The sequence below is a fragment of the Papio anubis genome, chromosome 20 (assembly GCF_008728515.1).
Source record: "Papio anubis isolate 15944 chromosome 20, Panubis1.0, whole genome shotgun sequence".
Taxonomy (NCBI): domain Eukaryota; kingdom Metazoa; phylum Chordata; class Mammalia; order Primates; family Cercopithecidae; genus Papio; species Papio anubis.
In genome coordinates, this window is record NC_044995.1 from 47326611 (window position 1) to 47337725 (window position 11115).

Here is an 11115-nt window from a genome sequence, read left to right on the forward strand (position 1 = left end):
GTGGGGATTTGTGGTGTCTGTGTCCTTCGGTTTAGGGCTGAGTCCTCGCCGGATCTCATCTAATCGAAGGGAGGAATCTTCATTTCTTTGTATTTTTTTTCCGATGGAGTCTTAGTCACTCTGTCGGCCAGGCTGGAGTGCAATGGCACAATCTTAGTTCACTACAACCTCTGCCTCCCAGGTTCAAGCAATTCTCCTGCCTCAGCATCCCGAGTAGCTGGGATTATAGGCACCTGCCACCACGCCTGCCTAATTTTTGTATTTTCAGTAGAGACACGGTTTCACTGTGGTGGCCAGGCTGGCCTTGAACTCCTGACCTCAAGTGATCCACCTGCCTCAGCCTCCCAAAGTGCTGAGATTACAGGCATGAGCCACCGCGCCCAGCTGGAGTTTTCATTTTAACTATTATTTCTTTGTTTTTATTTTGAGACAGAGTCTCACTCTGTTGCCCAGGCTGGAGTGCAGTAGCGCAATCTCAGCTCACTGCAACCCCCGCCTCCCAGGTTCAAGCAATTCTCCTGCCTCAGCCTCCTGAATAGCTCGCATTATGGGCACGCGCCACAACGCCCAGCTAATTTCTGTATTTTTAGTAGAGATGGGGTTTCACCATGTTGGTCAGGCTGGTCTCGAACTCCTGACCTCATGATCTGCCTGCCTCGGCCTCCCAAAGTGCTGGGATTACTGGCGTGAACCACCAGGCCCGGCCTCAACTATGATTTTTTTTTTAAACAAGGTCTTGCTCTGTTGCCCAGGCATGAAGGCAATGGTATGATCACAGCTCACTGCAGCCTTAACCTCCTGGACTCAAGCGATCCTCCCACCTCAGCCTCCCAAGTAGTTGGGACTGTGGGTGTGCCACATCACACCTGGCTAATTTATTTTATATTAATTTGTCAGAGATGGGGTCTCCCTGTGTGGCCCGGGCTGGTGTCGAGCTCCTACCTCAGGCCACCCTCCCACCTTGGCTTCCTGATAACTGGGATGACAGGTGCGATCCACGGCGCCCAGCCCAACAATAATTCTTTTCTAATTAAACAATAAAAAAGATCTCACAGTGACGGTTCAGTAAGCCCCGCACTGTGGTAAAGGAGAGAGTAGCACATCTCCATTTCTCAGCTAGAGAAACTGAGGCTCAAAGGGAAAAGCTGGTCATCTGAGGTTGCCCAGCAGCTGAGCAGCAGCAAAGCAAGGACTCCAGCCCAGCCTGGGCAGAGCCCATCCACCCTCTAACAGGTGTCCCAGGGCTTAGGGTGGCGAGGACCCAGGTCGTGTCTGGAGGCAGCGGGAAGCCCTCACTACTTGCCCGGGCTCATCGGGGTAGTGGCGGGGAGACTCCAGTCACTCAGCTCCCCGTAGTCTGTGAGGTCCTGAGCCGCCACTTGGACGCAGTACCTGGCTCGGGGCCGCACAGCCCTGAGGATGAAGGACGTGGCTTCAATGGGCCCCACCTGAGGGAAGAGAGAGCGTCAGGTCACTAGAATGAGAAGATGGAGAGGGGCCACTGTGCACAGAACCACACCACGGACCCCGCAGTCCTCCCTGCCCGCTGCAGGCTCCAATCCAGGACGCTGGCCCCAGCTGTGCGGCCCCACCCCAAATAGCATCATGGGTTCCTCCCAATCCCAGCCTCTGTCTATTTGGCCCCCAGAGCCACCTGTCTCACAAATCCTTCCTGGACCACACTAGCCCCTGCGGATGTCTTACCCATGAGGGTCTTTGTTCATCAGGACACCCCGATCCCTAGAATCCTCTTCTTTCTCCTCCTCGGGACTCAACTAGGATCTCTGGGATAGGACCCCATACCTCCCTTTACCCCTGGTCCCACTATATATATATATATTTGTTGTTGTTGTTGTTGTTGTTGAGACAGAGTCTCGCTTTGTCGCCCAGACTGGAGCGCAGTGGCCGGATCTGCACAAGCTCTGCCTCCCGGGTTCCACGCCACATTCCTCCTGCCTCAGCCTCCCGAGTAGCTGGGACTGGGCATACGCCACCTCACCCGGCTAGGTTTTGTATTTTTTTAGTAGAGAGCGGGGTTTCACTGTGTTAGCCAGGATGGTCTTGATCTCTGACCCTTGTCCGCCCGTCTCGGCCTCCCCAGAGTGCTGGGATTGGGCTTGAGCCACCAGCGCCCGGCCGGTCCACTATATTAACTATGCTTTTGTTTTGAGGCGGAGTCTGGCTCCTGTCGCCCAGGCTGGAGTGCAGTGGCGGATCTCCAGCTCACTGCGGCTCACTCAGGATTCCGCCGAACCGCCTGCACCAGCCTCCCGAGTAGCTGGGACTACAGGCGCCTACAACCCAGCAGCCCGGCTAATTTTTGTATTTACAGTAGAGGCGAGGTTTTCCACCGTGGTCACCGATCTCTGTTCTGTGATCCGCCGTCTCGGCCTCCCAAAGTGCTGGGATTTACAGGCGTGAGCCACGCGTCGCTTGTTTTTGTTTTGTTTGGAGACAGTCTTATTCTGTCACCCAGGCTGGAGTGCGATGGGGCAATCTTGTTGTACTACAACCTCTGCTTCGGGCTCCAGCAATCCTCTCTCGCGTCAGCCTCCCAGGTAGCTGGGATTACAGGCAGCCGCCCATGCCTGGCCTTTAATTTTTGTTTGTTTTGTTTTGAGACAGTCTAGCTCTGTCACCCAGGCTGGAGAACAGTGGGCGCGTCTCGGCTTACTGCAAGCTCTGCCTCCCAGGTTCAGCGATTCTCCGCCTCAGCCCCTGAGTAGCTAGGATTACAGGTGCCCACCACCACACCTGGCCAGCTATTTTGTATTTTTAGGTAGGGTGGGATTTCACCATGTTGGTCAGGCTGGTCTCAAATTCACAGCCTGCATTGATCCACCTGCCTCAGCCTCCCAGAAAGTACTGGGATTACAGGCGCCAGCCACGGCGCCCAGCCCTTTTTTGAGGCTGGTCTTGCTCTGCCCGCCCAGGCTGGAGTGCAGTGGCGTGATCTCTGGGCTTACTGCAAGCTCTGCCTCCCAGGTTCAGCGATTCTCGCCTCAGCCCCTGGTGAAAGCTGGGATTACGAGCCCACCACCACCACTTGGCCCAATTTTTCATGTATTTTAGTAAGCCGGGGTTTCACCATATTGTAGGATGGTTTCAATCTCCTGACCTCGTGATCCGCCCGCCTCAGCCTCCCAAAGTGCTGGGATTCCAGGCATGAGCCACCACACCCAGCCTAACCATGCTTTTTATTTTATTTAATTTATTTAAGTTGGTAGACAGAGTCTCTCTCTGTCGCCCAGGCTGGAAGGCAGTGGTGCCAACACGGCTCACGGCAGCCTCAATCTTCCAGGCCCAAGTGATCCTCCCACCTCAGCCTCCTGAGTAACTGGGGGCACAGGTGTGTGTCACCACACCTAACTAATGTTTAAATTTTTTGTAGAGATGGGAGTCTCACTGTGTTGCCCAGGCTGGTCTCCAACTCCTGGACTCAAGCAGTCCTTCCACCTTGGCCTCTCAAAGTGCTGGGATTACAGGTGTGAGCCACCCTGCCCGGCCAGAATTGTTCACTTTAAAATGGTTAATTTGGCCAGATGAAGTTCTCACACCTGTAGTCCCAGCACTTCGGGAGGCCCGGGCAGGCAGATCACCTGAACTCATTGGTTTGAGACCAGCCTAGGCAACATGGCAAAATCCCATCTCTTCTGAAAATACAAAAATTAGCTGGGTGCGGTGGCCTGTAGTCCCAGTTATTCGGGAGGCTGAGGCAGGAGAATCACTTGAACCTGGGAGGCGGAGGTTGCAGCGAGCTGAGATCGCGCCACTGCACTCCAACCTGGATGACAGAGCGAGACCTTGTCTCAATCAATCAATCCATCAATAAAGTGAACAATTTGGTGGCTCACACCTGTAATCCCAGCACTTTGGGAGTCCGAGGCAGGCAGATCACCTGAGAGCAGAAGTTTGAGACCAGCCTGGCCAACATGGTGAAACCCCATCTCTACTAAAAATACAAAAGTTGGCCGGGCGCGGTGGCTCAAGCCTGTAATCCCAGCACTTTGGGAGGCTGAGACAGGCGGATCACGAGGTCAGGAGATCGAGACCATCCTGGCTAACACAGTGAAACCCCGTCTCTACTAAAAAATACAAAAAACTAGTGGGGCGAGGTGGCGGGCGCCTGTAGTCCCAGCTACTCGGGAGGCTGAGGCAGGAGAATCGCGTAAACCCGGGAGGCGGAGCTTGCAGTGAGCCGAGATCCGGCCACTGCACTCCAGCCCGAGCTACAGAGCGAGACTCTGTCTCAAACAAACAAACAAACAAACAAAAAAACAAAAGTTAGCCGGGCATGGTGGCACGTGCCTGTAATCCCAGCTACTGCGGACGCTGAGGCAGGAGCATCGCTTGAACCTGGGAGGCAGAGTTTGCAGTGAGCCGAGATTGTGCCACTGCCTGGGCGACAGAGCGAGACTCTGTCTCAAAACAATAACAAGAACAACAACAACAAAAGCGGGTGTGCAACTGCTTGTGCGAGCCCCTGCTTTCCATCTGTTTAGTCAGAGGCCCAGGAATCAGATTGCCGGACTGCTTTTTTTTTTTTTTTTTTAAGACAGAGTCTCGCTCTGTTGCCCAGGTTGGAGTGCAATGGCTGGATCTCAGCTCACTGCAAGCTCCGCTTCCCGTGTTTACACCATTCTCCTGCCTCAGGCGCCTGCCACCACACCCGGCTAGTTTTTTTGTATTTTTTTAGTAGAGACAGGGTTTCACCGTGTTAGCCAGGATGGTCTCGATCTCCTGACCTCGTGATCTGCCCGTCTCGGCCTCCCAAAGTGCTGGGATTACAGGCGTGAGCCACCACGCCGGCCTGGACTGCTCTTATTTAATGCACCCGGAATCCCAAGCTCTATGCGAGAGCCCAGCACACCTGCTGGTCTTGGTAGAAGCCATTCCCTCTGCCAGGCACCGCGCTTCCCGGCCTCCCCCTCATCCTCCTCACCTGGTGGAAGCGGGCAGCTCCCTGACGCTTGTAACGGATCCAGTACTTGAGTGAGAAGATCTCCGGGAAGGGCCAGGACCCGGGAGGTTCCCACTGCACCTGGAGCTGGCGCTCAGCCAGGGGGCTTAGGCGCACGCCTTCTGGGGGGTCGGGCTTGACTGACGGACAAGCAAGAAGCAGCGTCAGGGGTCAGTGAGTCCAGTCATTCATTCACTCACTCATTCATCCAACCAACCAACATATTATATATATATTTGGTTTGGTTGTTTTTTGTTTTTGAAACGGAGTCTCACTCTGTTACCCAGGCTGGAGTGCAGTGGCACGATCTCAGCTCACTGCAACCTCTGGCTCCCAGGTTCAGGCGATTCTCCTGCCTCAGCCTCCCGAGTAGCTGTAAGCCACCATGCCTGACTCAACCAACAAATATTTATTGAGAAACTGCGTGCCTGGGGCTGTCACAGAGGGGACACAGCGGTGACCTTAACTGACCTTCCCCTGTCCTCATGGAACTCGTAATCCCTCAGAGGGAAGGCAGGAAATGAGAAATCCATAGTCACACAGAATAGAGGAGAAAGCTGGGGAGTGCAAGAACGGCAGTGGCTGCATTTTTTGTTTTGTGTTGTTTTTTCAGATGGAGTCTCGCTCTCTCGCCCAGGCTGGAGTGCAGTGGCACGCTCTCAGCTCACTGCAAGCTCCGCCTCCCGGGTTCAAGTGATTCTCGTGCCTCAGCCCCCTGAGTAGCTGGGATTATAGGCACCTGCCACCACGCCCAGCTAATTCTTATATTTTTAGTAAAGGCAGGGTTTCACCATATTGGCCAGGACTGGTCTCAAACAACCTCAGGTGATCTGCCTGCCTCGGCCTCCCAAAGTGCTGGGATTACAAGTGTGAGCCCCTGGGCCTAGCCAGGGCTTGCAATTTGTAATAATCTACTCAGGAGAGGCCTCACTGAGGAGGTGATGTAGGCATAGAGACCCGAAGGAGGTGAGGGAATAAGTCATGGGGACAGGTGTTCCAGGTAGAGGACACCGCCCATGCAGAGGCCCTGGGGCAGAACCGTTCCTGGCATGTTGGAACATCGAGAAAGCCCATGTGGCTAGAGCAGAGTGAGCAAGGGGGAGATAGGGAGGAGGGGAGGGCATGGAGGAGACAGGGCAGGTTGTCCAGGGTTTGTTGGGCAGTAGGAAGGACTTGGGCTTTGACCCCAAGGCGGGTGGGAGCCATGGAGGACTGTAGGCAGAGGGACGGGCCCTGACGCAGGTGCTCTCAGGCGCCCCCTGGTGGCTGCTGTGGGAAGGACAGACTGTGGGGCCAGGGCTCAGGATGGAGGGGACTGGGCTGTCAATGATGGGGGTGCTCCACGTACTGGTAGAGGAGGGGGAAGAAGGAGTCAGATTTTTGCTGAAGTGTGAAGGTGCAGCCGCAGGACTGGAGGACAGGTGGGAAGTGAGGTGGGGTGGGGGGAGCTGGAAGGAGACGGCAGCTCCGCCCCCACGCCCAGGGCCGCCCGCACTCACTGATGTGCTCCGCTATGAAAGGCACGAAGCTGCTGCTGGAGCCCCAGGGGTGGACGGCAGTGACATTGAGCACGTAGGGCGCCATGGAGAACAGCCGGACATCCGCGATGGTGCAGCTGGTGGACGCTGGCGTCTGCTGCAGGCAGGGCCAGCTGTGGCCCCGGGCAGCCATGCCGAACCTGCACAGGGTGGGGCTCGCTGAGCGTCTCAGGGAGCGCCTGTGGCCTCAGCACCTCCTGCTGCCGGGCCTGACCCGGGACCCCAAGGAGAGGCAGGAACAGGAAAGGGCAGCGGATGGGCATCCCAGGGTGGGGTCCTGGTGGTGGCCGTGCCACCCTCCCGGGAGCGGGGCATGGGCCCCAACATCACAGTGCCCCTGATGGCTCAGGTCGGGGATTACAACCCAAGCTAGATACTAGGGTCCCGTATTCTAAAGGTTTCTGGGATGTCAGCATTCATTCATTCATTCATTCATTCATCCATCCATCCATCCATCCGTTCATTCATTCTTTCATCCGTTCATTCATTCATTCATTCATTCATGACAGGGTCTCCCTCTGGCGCCCAGGCTGGAGTGCAGTGGCAGGATCCTAGCTCATTATAGCCTTGAACTCCTGACTCAAGGGATCTTCTCTGTCTCAGCCTCCAGAGCAGTTGGGACTACAGGTGCCGCATCACCACTCCTGGCTAATTTTTACATTTTTTTACTACAGACAGGCGTCTCAGTATGTTGCCCAGGCTGGTTTCTAACTTCTGAGCTCAAGTGATCCTCCCACCTCGGCCTCCCAAGTAACTGGGACTACAGATGTGTGCCACTACATCCAGCTAATTTTTTTGATTTTAAGTACAGACAGGATCTTGCTATGTTGCCCAGGCTGATCTCAAACTCCTGGACTCAGATGATCCTCCCACCTCAGCCTTCCGAGTAGCTGGGACTACAGGCAGGTACCAACATGCCCAGCTAATTTTTTTTCTTTTCTTTTCTTTTTTATTTTTGAGACGGAGTCTCATTCTGTCACCAGGCTGGAGTGCAGTGGCACGATCTTGGCTCACTGCAACCTCCACCTTCTGTGTCAAGTGATTGTCCTGCCTGCCCCAGCCTCCCGAGTAGCTGGGACTACAGGCGCCCGCCACCACACCTGGCTAATTTTTTGTATTTTTAGTAGAGACAGGGTTTCACCGTGTTAGCCAGGATGGTCTCGATCTCCAGACCTCGTGATCCACCCACCTCGGCCTCCCAAAGTTCTGGGATTACAGGCATGAGCCACCATGCCCAGCTAATTTTAAAAACTGTTTGTAGAGACAGGATCTCACTATTTTGCCCAAGCTGGCCTCAAACTCCTGACCTCAAGTGATCCTCCCATACCAGCCTCCCAAAGTGCTGGGATTATAGGCATGTGCCATGGTGCCCAACCCAGGAAGTATTTTATTTTATTTTTTTTGAGATGGAGTCTCACTCTGTTGCCCAGGCTGGAGTGCAATGGCGCCATCTCAGCTCACTGCTACCTCCGCCTCCTGAGTTCAAGCAATTCTCCTGCCTCAGCCTCTGGAGTAGCTGAGATTGCAGACATAAGCCGCTGCACCTGACCAATTTTTAAAATTTTTTGTAGAGATAGTGTCTCACTATGTTGCCCAAGCTGGTTTGAAACACCTGACCTCAAGCAATCCGCCCTCCTCAGCCTCCCAAAGCACTGGGAGTACAGGCAGGCACCACAGTGCCTGGCCCTGGAAGTATATTTCTATTTGGCAGGGTTGCCCTAGAATTCCATCGGCCTGGGGTTCAGGATATCTGGGTCTCCAGTTTTCCTGACCCCAGGGCTCTCAGGGCCAGAGTTCTAGGCTCTCCAGGAAGTCCAGTGTCCCCGAGGCCCCCTTCCAGGCTCTCCGACCTGTACGTGGCAATGAAGGACACGGGGCTGGTGGAGTTTGGAGCAGGTGGCAGGGTCCAGGAGCAGTCCACAGCGATCGGGTACCGAGGGGCTCGGCACTGCACCCGGGGCAGTGTCAGAGCTGCTGGGGGCCCTGCAGGGAGACAGAAAGAGTGAGCTTCTGGTTTACCCCCAGATTGTCACAGCCCTCCTGTGTGCTGGGTTCCTGCCACGTTGCCAGCCAGTGCCAGGCACATGGTAAGTGCCTAATAAAGGCTTGTGGAATAAATAGAATTTTTATGGAGCCGAAGAAGCGTCTGTCATCTTTTATCCCCTATTAAGTGCATCAAAGTGAGAACTATTAGCCCATTTGCCAGATAGGGAAGCTGAGGTTTAAGCATCTACAGAGAGGAACTTGGATAAGAGGGAGAGGTTTTATTGTGTTCTCTCTTTGTAATTTTTTTTTTTTTTTTTTTTTTTTTGAGGTGGACTCTCACTCTGTGGCTGGACGCTGGAGTACCGGTGGCGGGGATCTCCAGCGGTTACACTACAAGCTCCACCTCGGGTTTTGCATGCATTCTCCTGCCTCTCCGCCTCCCGGGTAGCTGGGACTGCAAGCCCGCCACCTCGCCTGGCTAGTTTTGTATTTTTAGTAGAGACGGGGTTTCACTGTGTTAGCCAGGATGGTCTCGATCTCACGACCTCGTGATCCGCCCGTCTCGGCCTCTAAAGTGCTGGGATTACAGGCATGTACTGCCATGCTAGGAGAAATTTTTTGTATTTTTAGTAGGGGGCCAGGTTTCACCATGTTGGCAGGCTGGTCTCAAACTCCTGACCTCAGGTGATCCACCTGCCTTGGTCTCCCAAAGTGCTGGGATTACAGGTGTGAGCCACCAAACCCAGCCTATAAATTATTATTATTATTGTTGTTGTTGTTATTATTATTATTATTATTATTATGTTGGAGACAAAGTATCCTCTGTCACTTAGGCTGCAGGTGCAGTGGCACAATCATAGCTCACTGCAGCCTCCAATTCCTGGGCTCAAGCGATCCTCCCACCTCAGCCTCCCAAGTAGCTGGGACTACAAGCACGTGCCACCACATCTAGCTAATTTTTAAATTTTTTGTACAGATTGGTGGGGGCCGGTCTCACTATGTTGCCCAGGCTGGTCTCGAATTCCTGGCCTCACGTGATCCTCACGGCTTGGCCTCCCAAAGTGCTGGAATTACAGGCATGAGCCACCATGCCCTGCTGTAACCATTTTGTCTTCAAGGACATAGAAATGTTCTCTAGTGCAAAATGAATGTCGGCCGGGCACGGTGGCTCACATCTGTAATCCCAGCACTTTGGGAGCCCGAGGAGGGTGGATCCCTTGAGGTCAGGAGTTGGAGACCAGCCTGGCCAACATGGTAAAACCCCGTCTCTACTAAAAATACAAACAGTAGCCGGGTGCAGTGGAAGGCGCCTGTAGTCCCAGCTACTCGAGAGACTGAGGAAGGAGAATCTCGCTTGAGCCCAGGAGGTGGAGGTTGCAGTGAGCTGAGATGGTGCCACTGTACTCCAGCCTGGGCGACAGAGACTCCGTCTCAAAAAACAGAAACCTGGTCGGGCGCGGTGGCTCAAGCGTGTAATCCCAGGGCTTCGGGAGGCCGAGGCAGGTGGATCACGAGGTCAGGAGATCGAGACCATCCTGGCTAACACGGTGAAACCCCGTCTCTACTAAAAATGCAAAAAATTAGCCAGGCGTGGCGGCAGGCACCTGTAGTCCCAGCTACTCGGGAGACTGAGGGAGGAGAATCTCGCTTAAGCCCAGGAGGTGGAGGTTGCAGTGAGCCGAGATGGTGCCACTGTACTCCAGCCTGGGCGACAGAGACTCCGTCTCAAAAAAACAGAAACCAAAAGAAACAAAATGAATGACTATGACTTGAATTCGTACTTATGTCTGTGCAGCTCTATGGATACCTCTAAGCTGTGACTGCCAGTCCCTATCACCCACAAGGTGACATCCTTCCACCCCTAACGTGGCACTGCCTCTCTGTGCCTCAGTTCCTCCACCTGTACAATGGGAGGGTAACCCCATCCCACCAGTGGGCACACAGGAGGCCTGTGAGTTCCCACCTCAGACATGATCCGAGGCCAGTCCGCGCGTCATGTCCGTCTGCCTGGGTCCCCCAGGCCCCCCAGGGACCCCACATACCTTTCCTTCCACTGCAGGGCAGGCAGCCAGTCCAGAGGACAAGGGCCAGGAGAAGCTGCGAGGTCATGGCTGTGGCCAGCTGTGCTCTCAGGAGCGGGGGTGGGAACGTCATGGGAGACTTGAGAGGGGAGGTGGTGAGGACTTGGGACCTGCCCAGCGGAAAGCCCAGTCCAGGGTCAAGGCCCCCCTTCGACTTCCTTCAGGTCTGACTCACTGGCCGGGCTCCTAGGGAGATGAATTAGGGTGCGGAGGAGCCCCAGCCCCCTGGGGAGTGCAGGCCACCCCTGCGCGGAAGGCCCCGAGGGTGGGGGCAGGGGGAGGAGGCTGTGAAAGGGAGAAGTGGAGACCTGCTGGTTTTTCCCAGCACAGCGTGTCCTGCTGGCCTTCCTTCCGCTGCCCTGCAGGCGGGGAAACCCCAGCCAGGCAGGCAGGCAGGGGCTCGGGGACGTGGAGGGAGACAGAGGCAGACACTGGAGAGAGAGGCAGAGAGACAGAGAAGACAGGAGGAGGACACTGAGATAGAGGGACGGGGAGATGACAGAGACAGAGACAGGGGATGCCAAAGACAGAGACACAGAGAGAGACACAG

General features: G+C 54.9%; 1 protein-coding gene across 1 annotated transcript; it reads right to left on the reverse strand.

Moving 5' to 3' along the window:
• Window positions 1-851: 851 nt before the first annotated feature.
• Window positions 852-10863, reverse strand: EBI3 (Epstein-Barr virus induced 3). The gene is made up of 5 exons (XM_031660106.1): window positions 10527-10863; window positions 8349-8481; window positions 6460-6638; window positions 4943-5100; window positions 852-1448 (listed from the first exon to the last, which is right to left on the reverse strand). The coding sequence occupies exons 1-5, from the start codon at window positions 10636-10638 to the stop codon at window positions 1296-1298; spliced, it is 735 nt and encodes a 244-aa protein (XP_031515966.1). The 5' UTR covers window positions 10639-10863; the 3' UTR covers window positions 852-1295.
• Window positions 10864-11115: the final 252 nt, after the last annotated feature.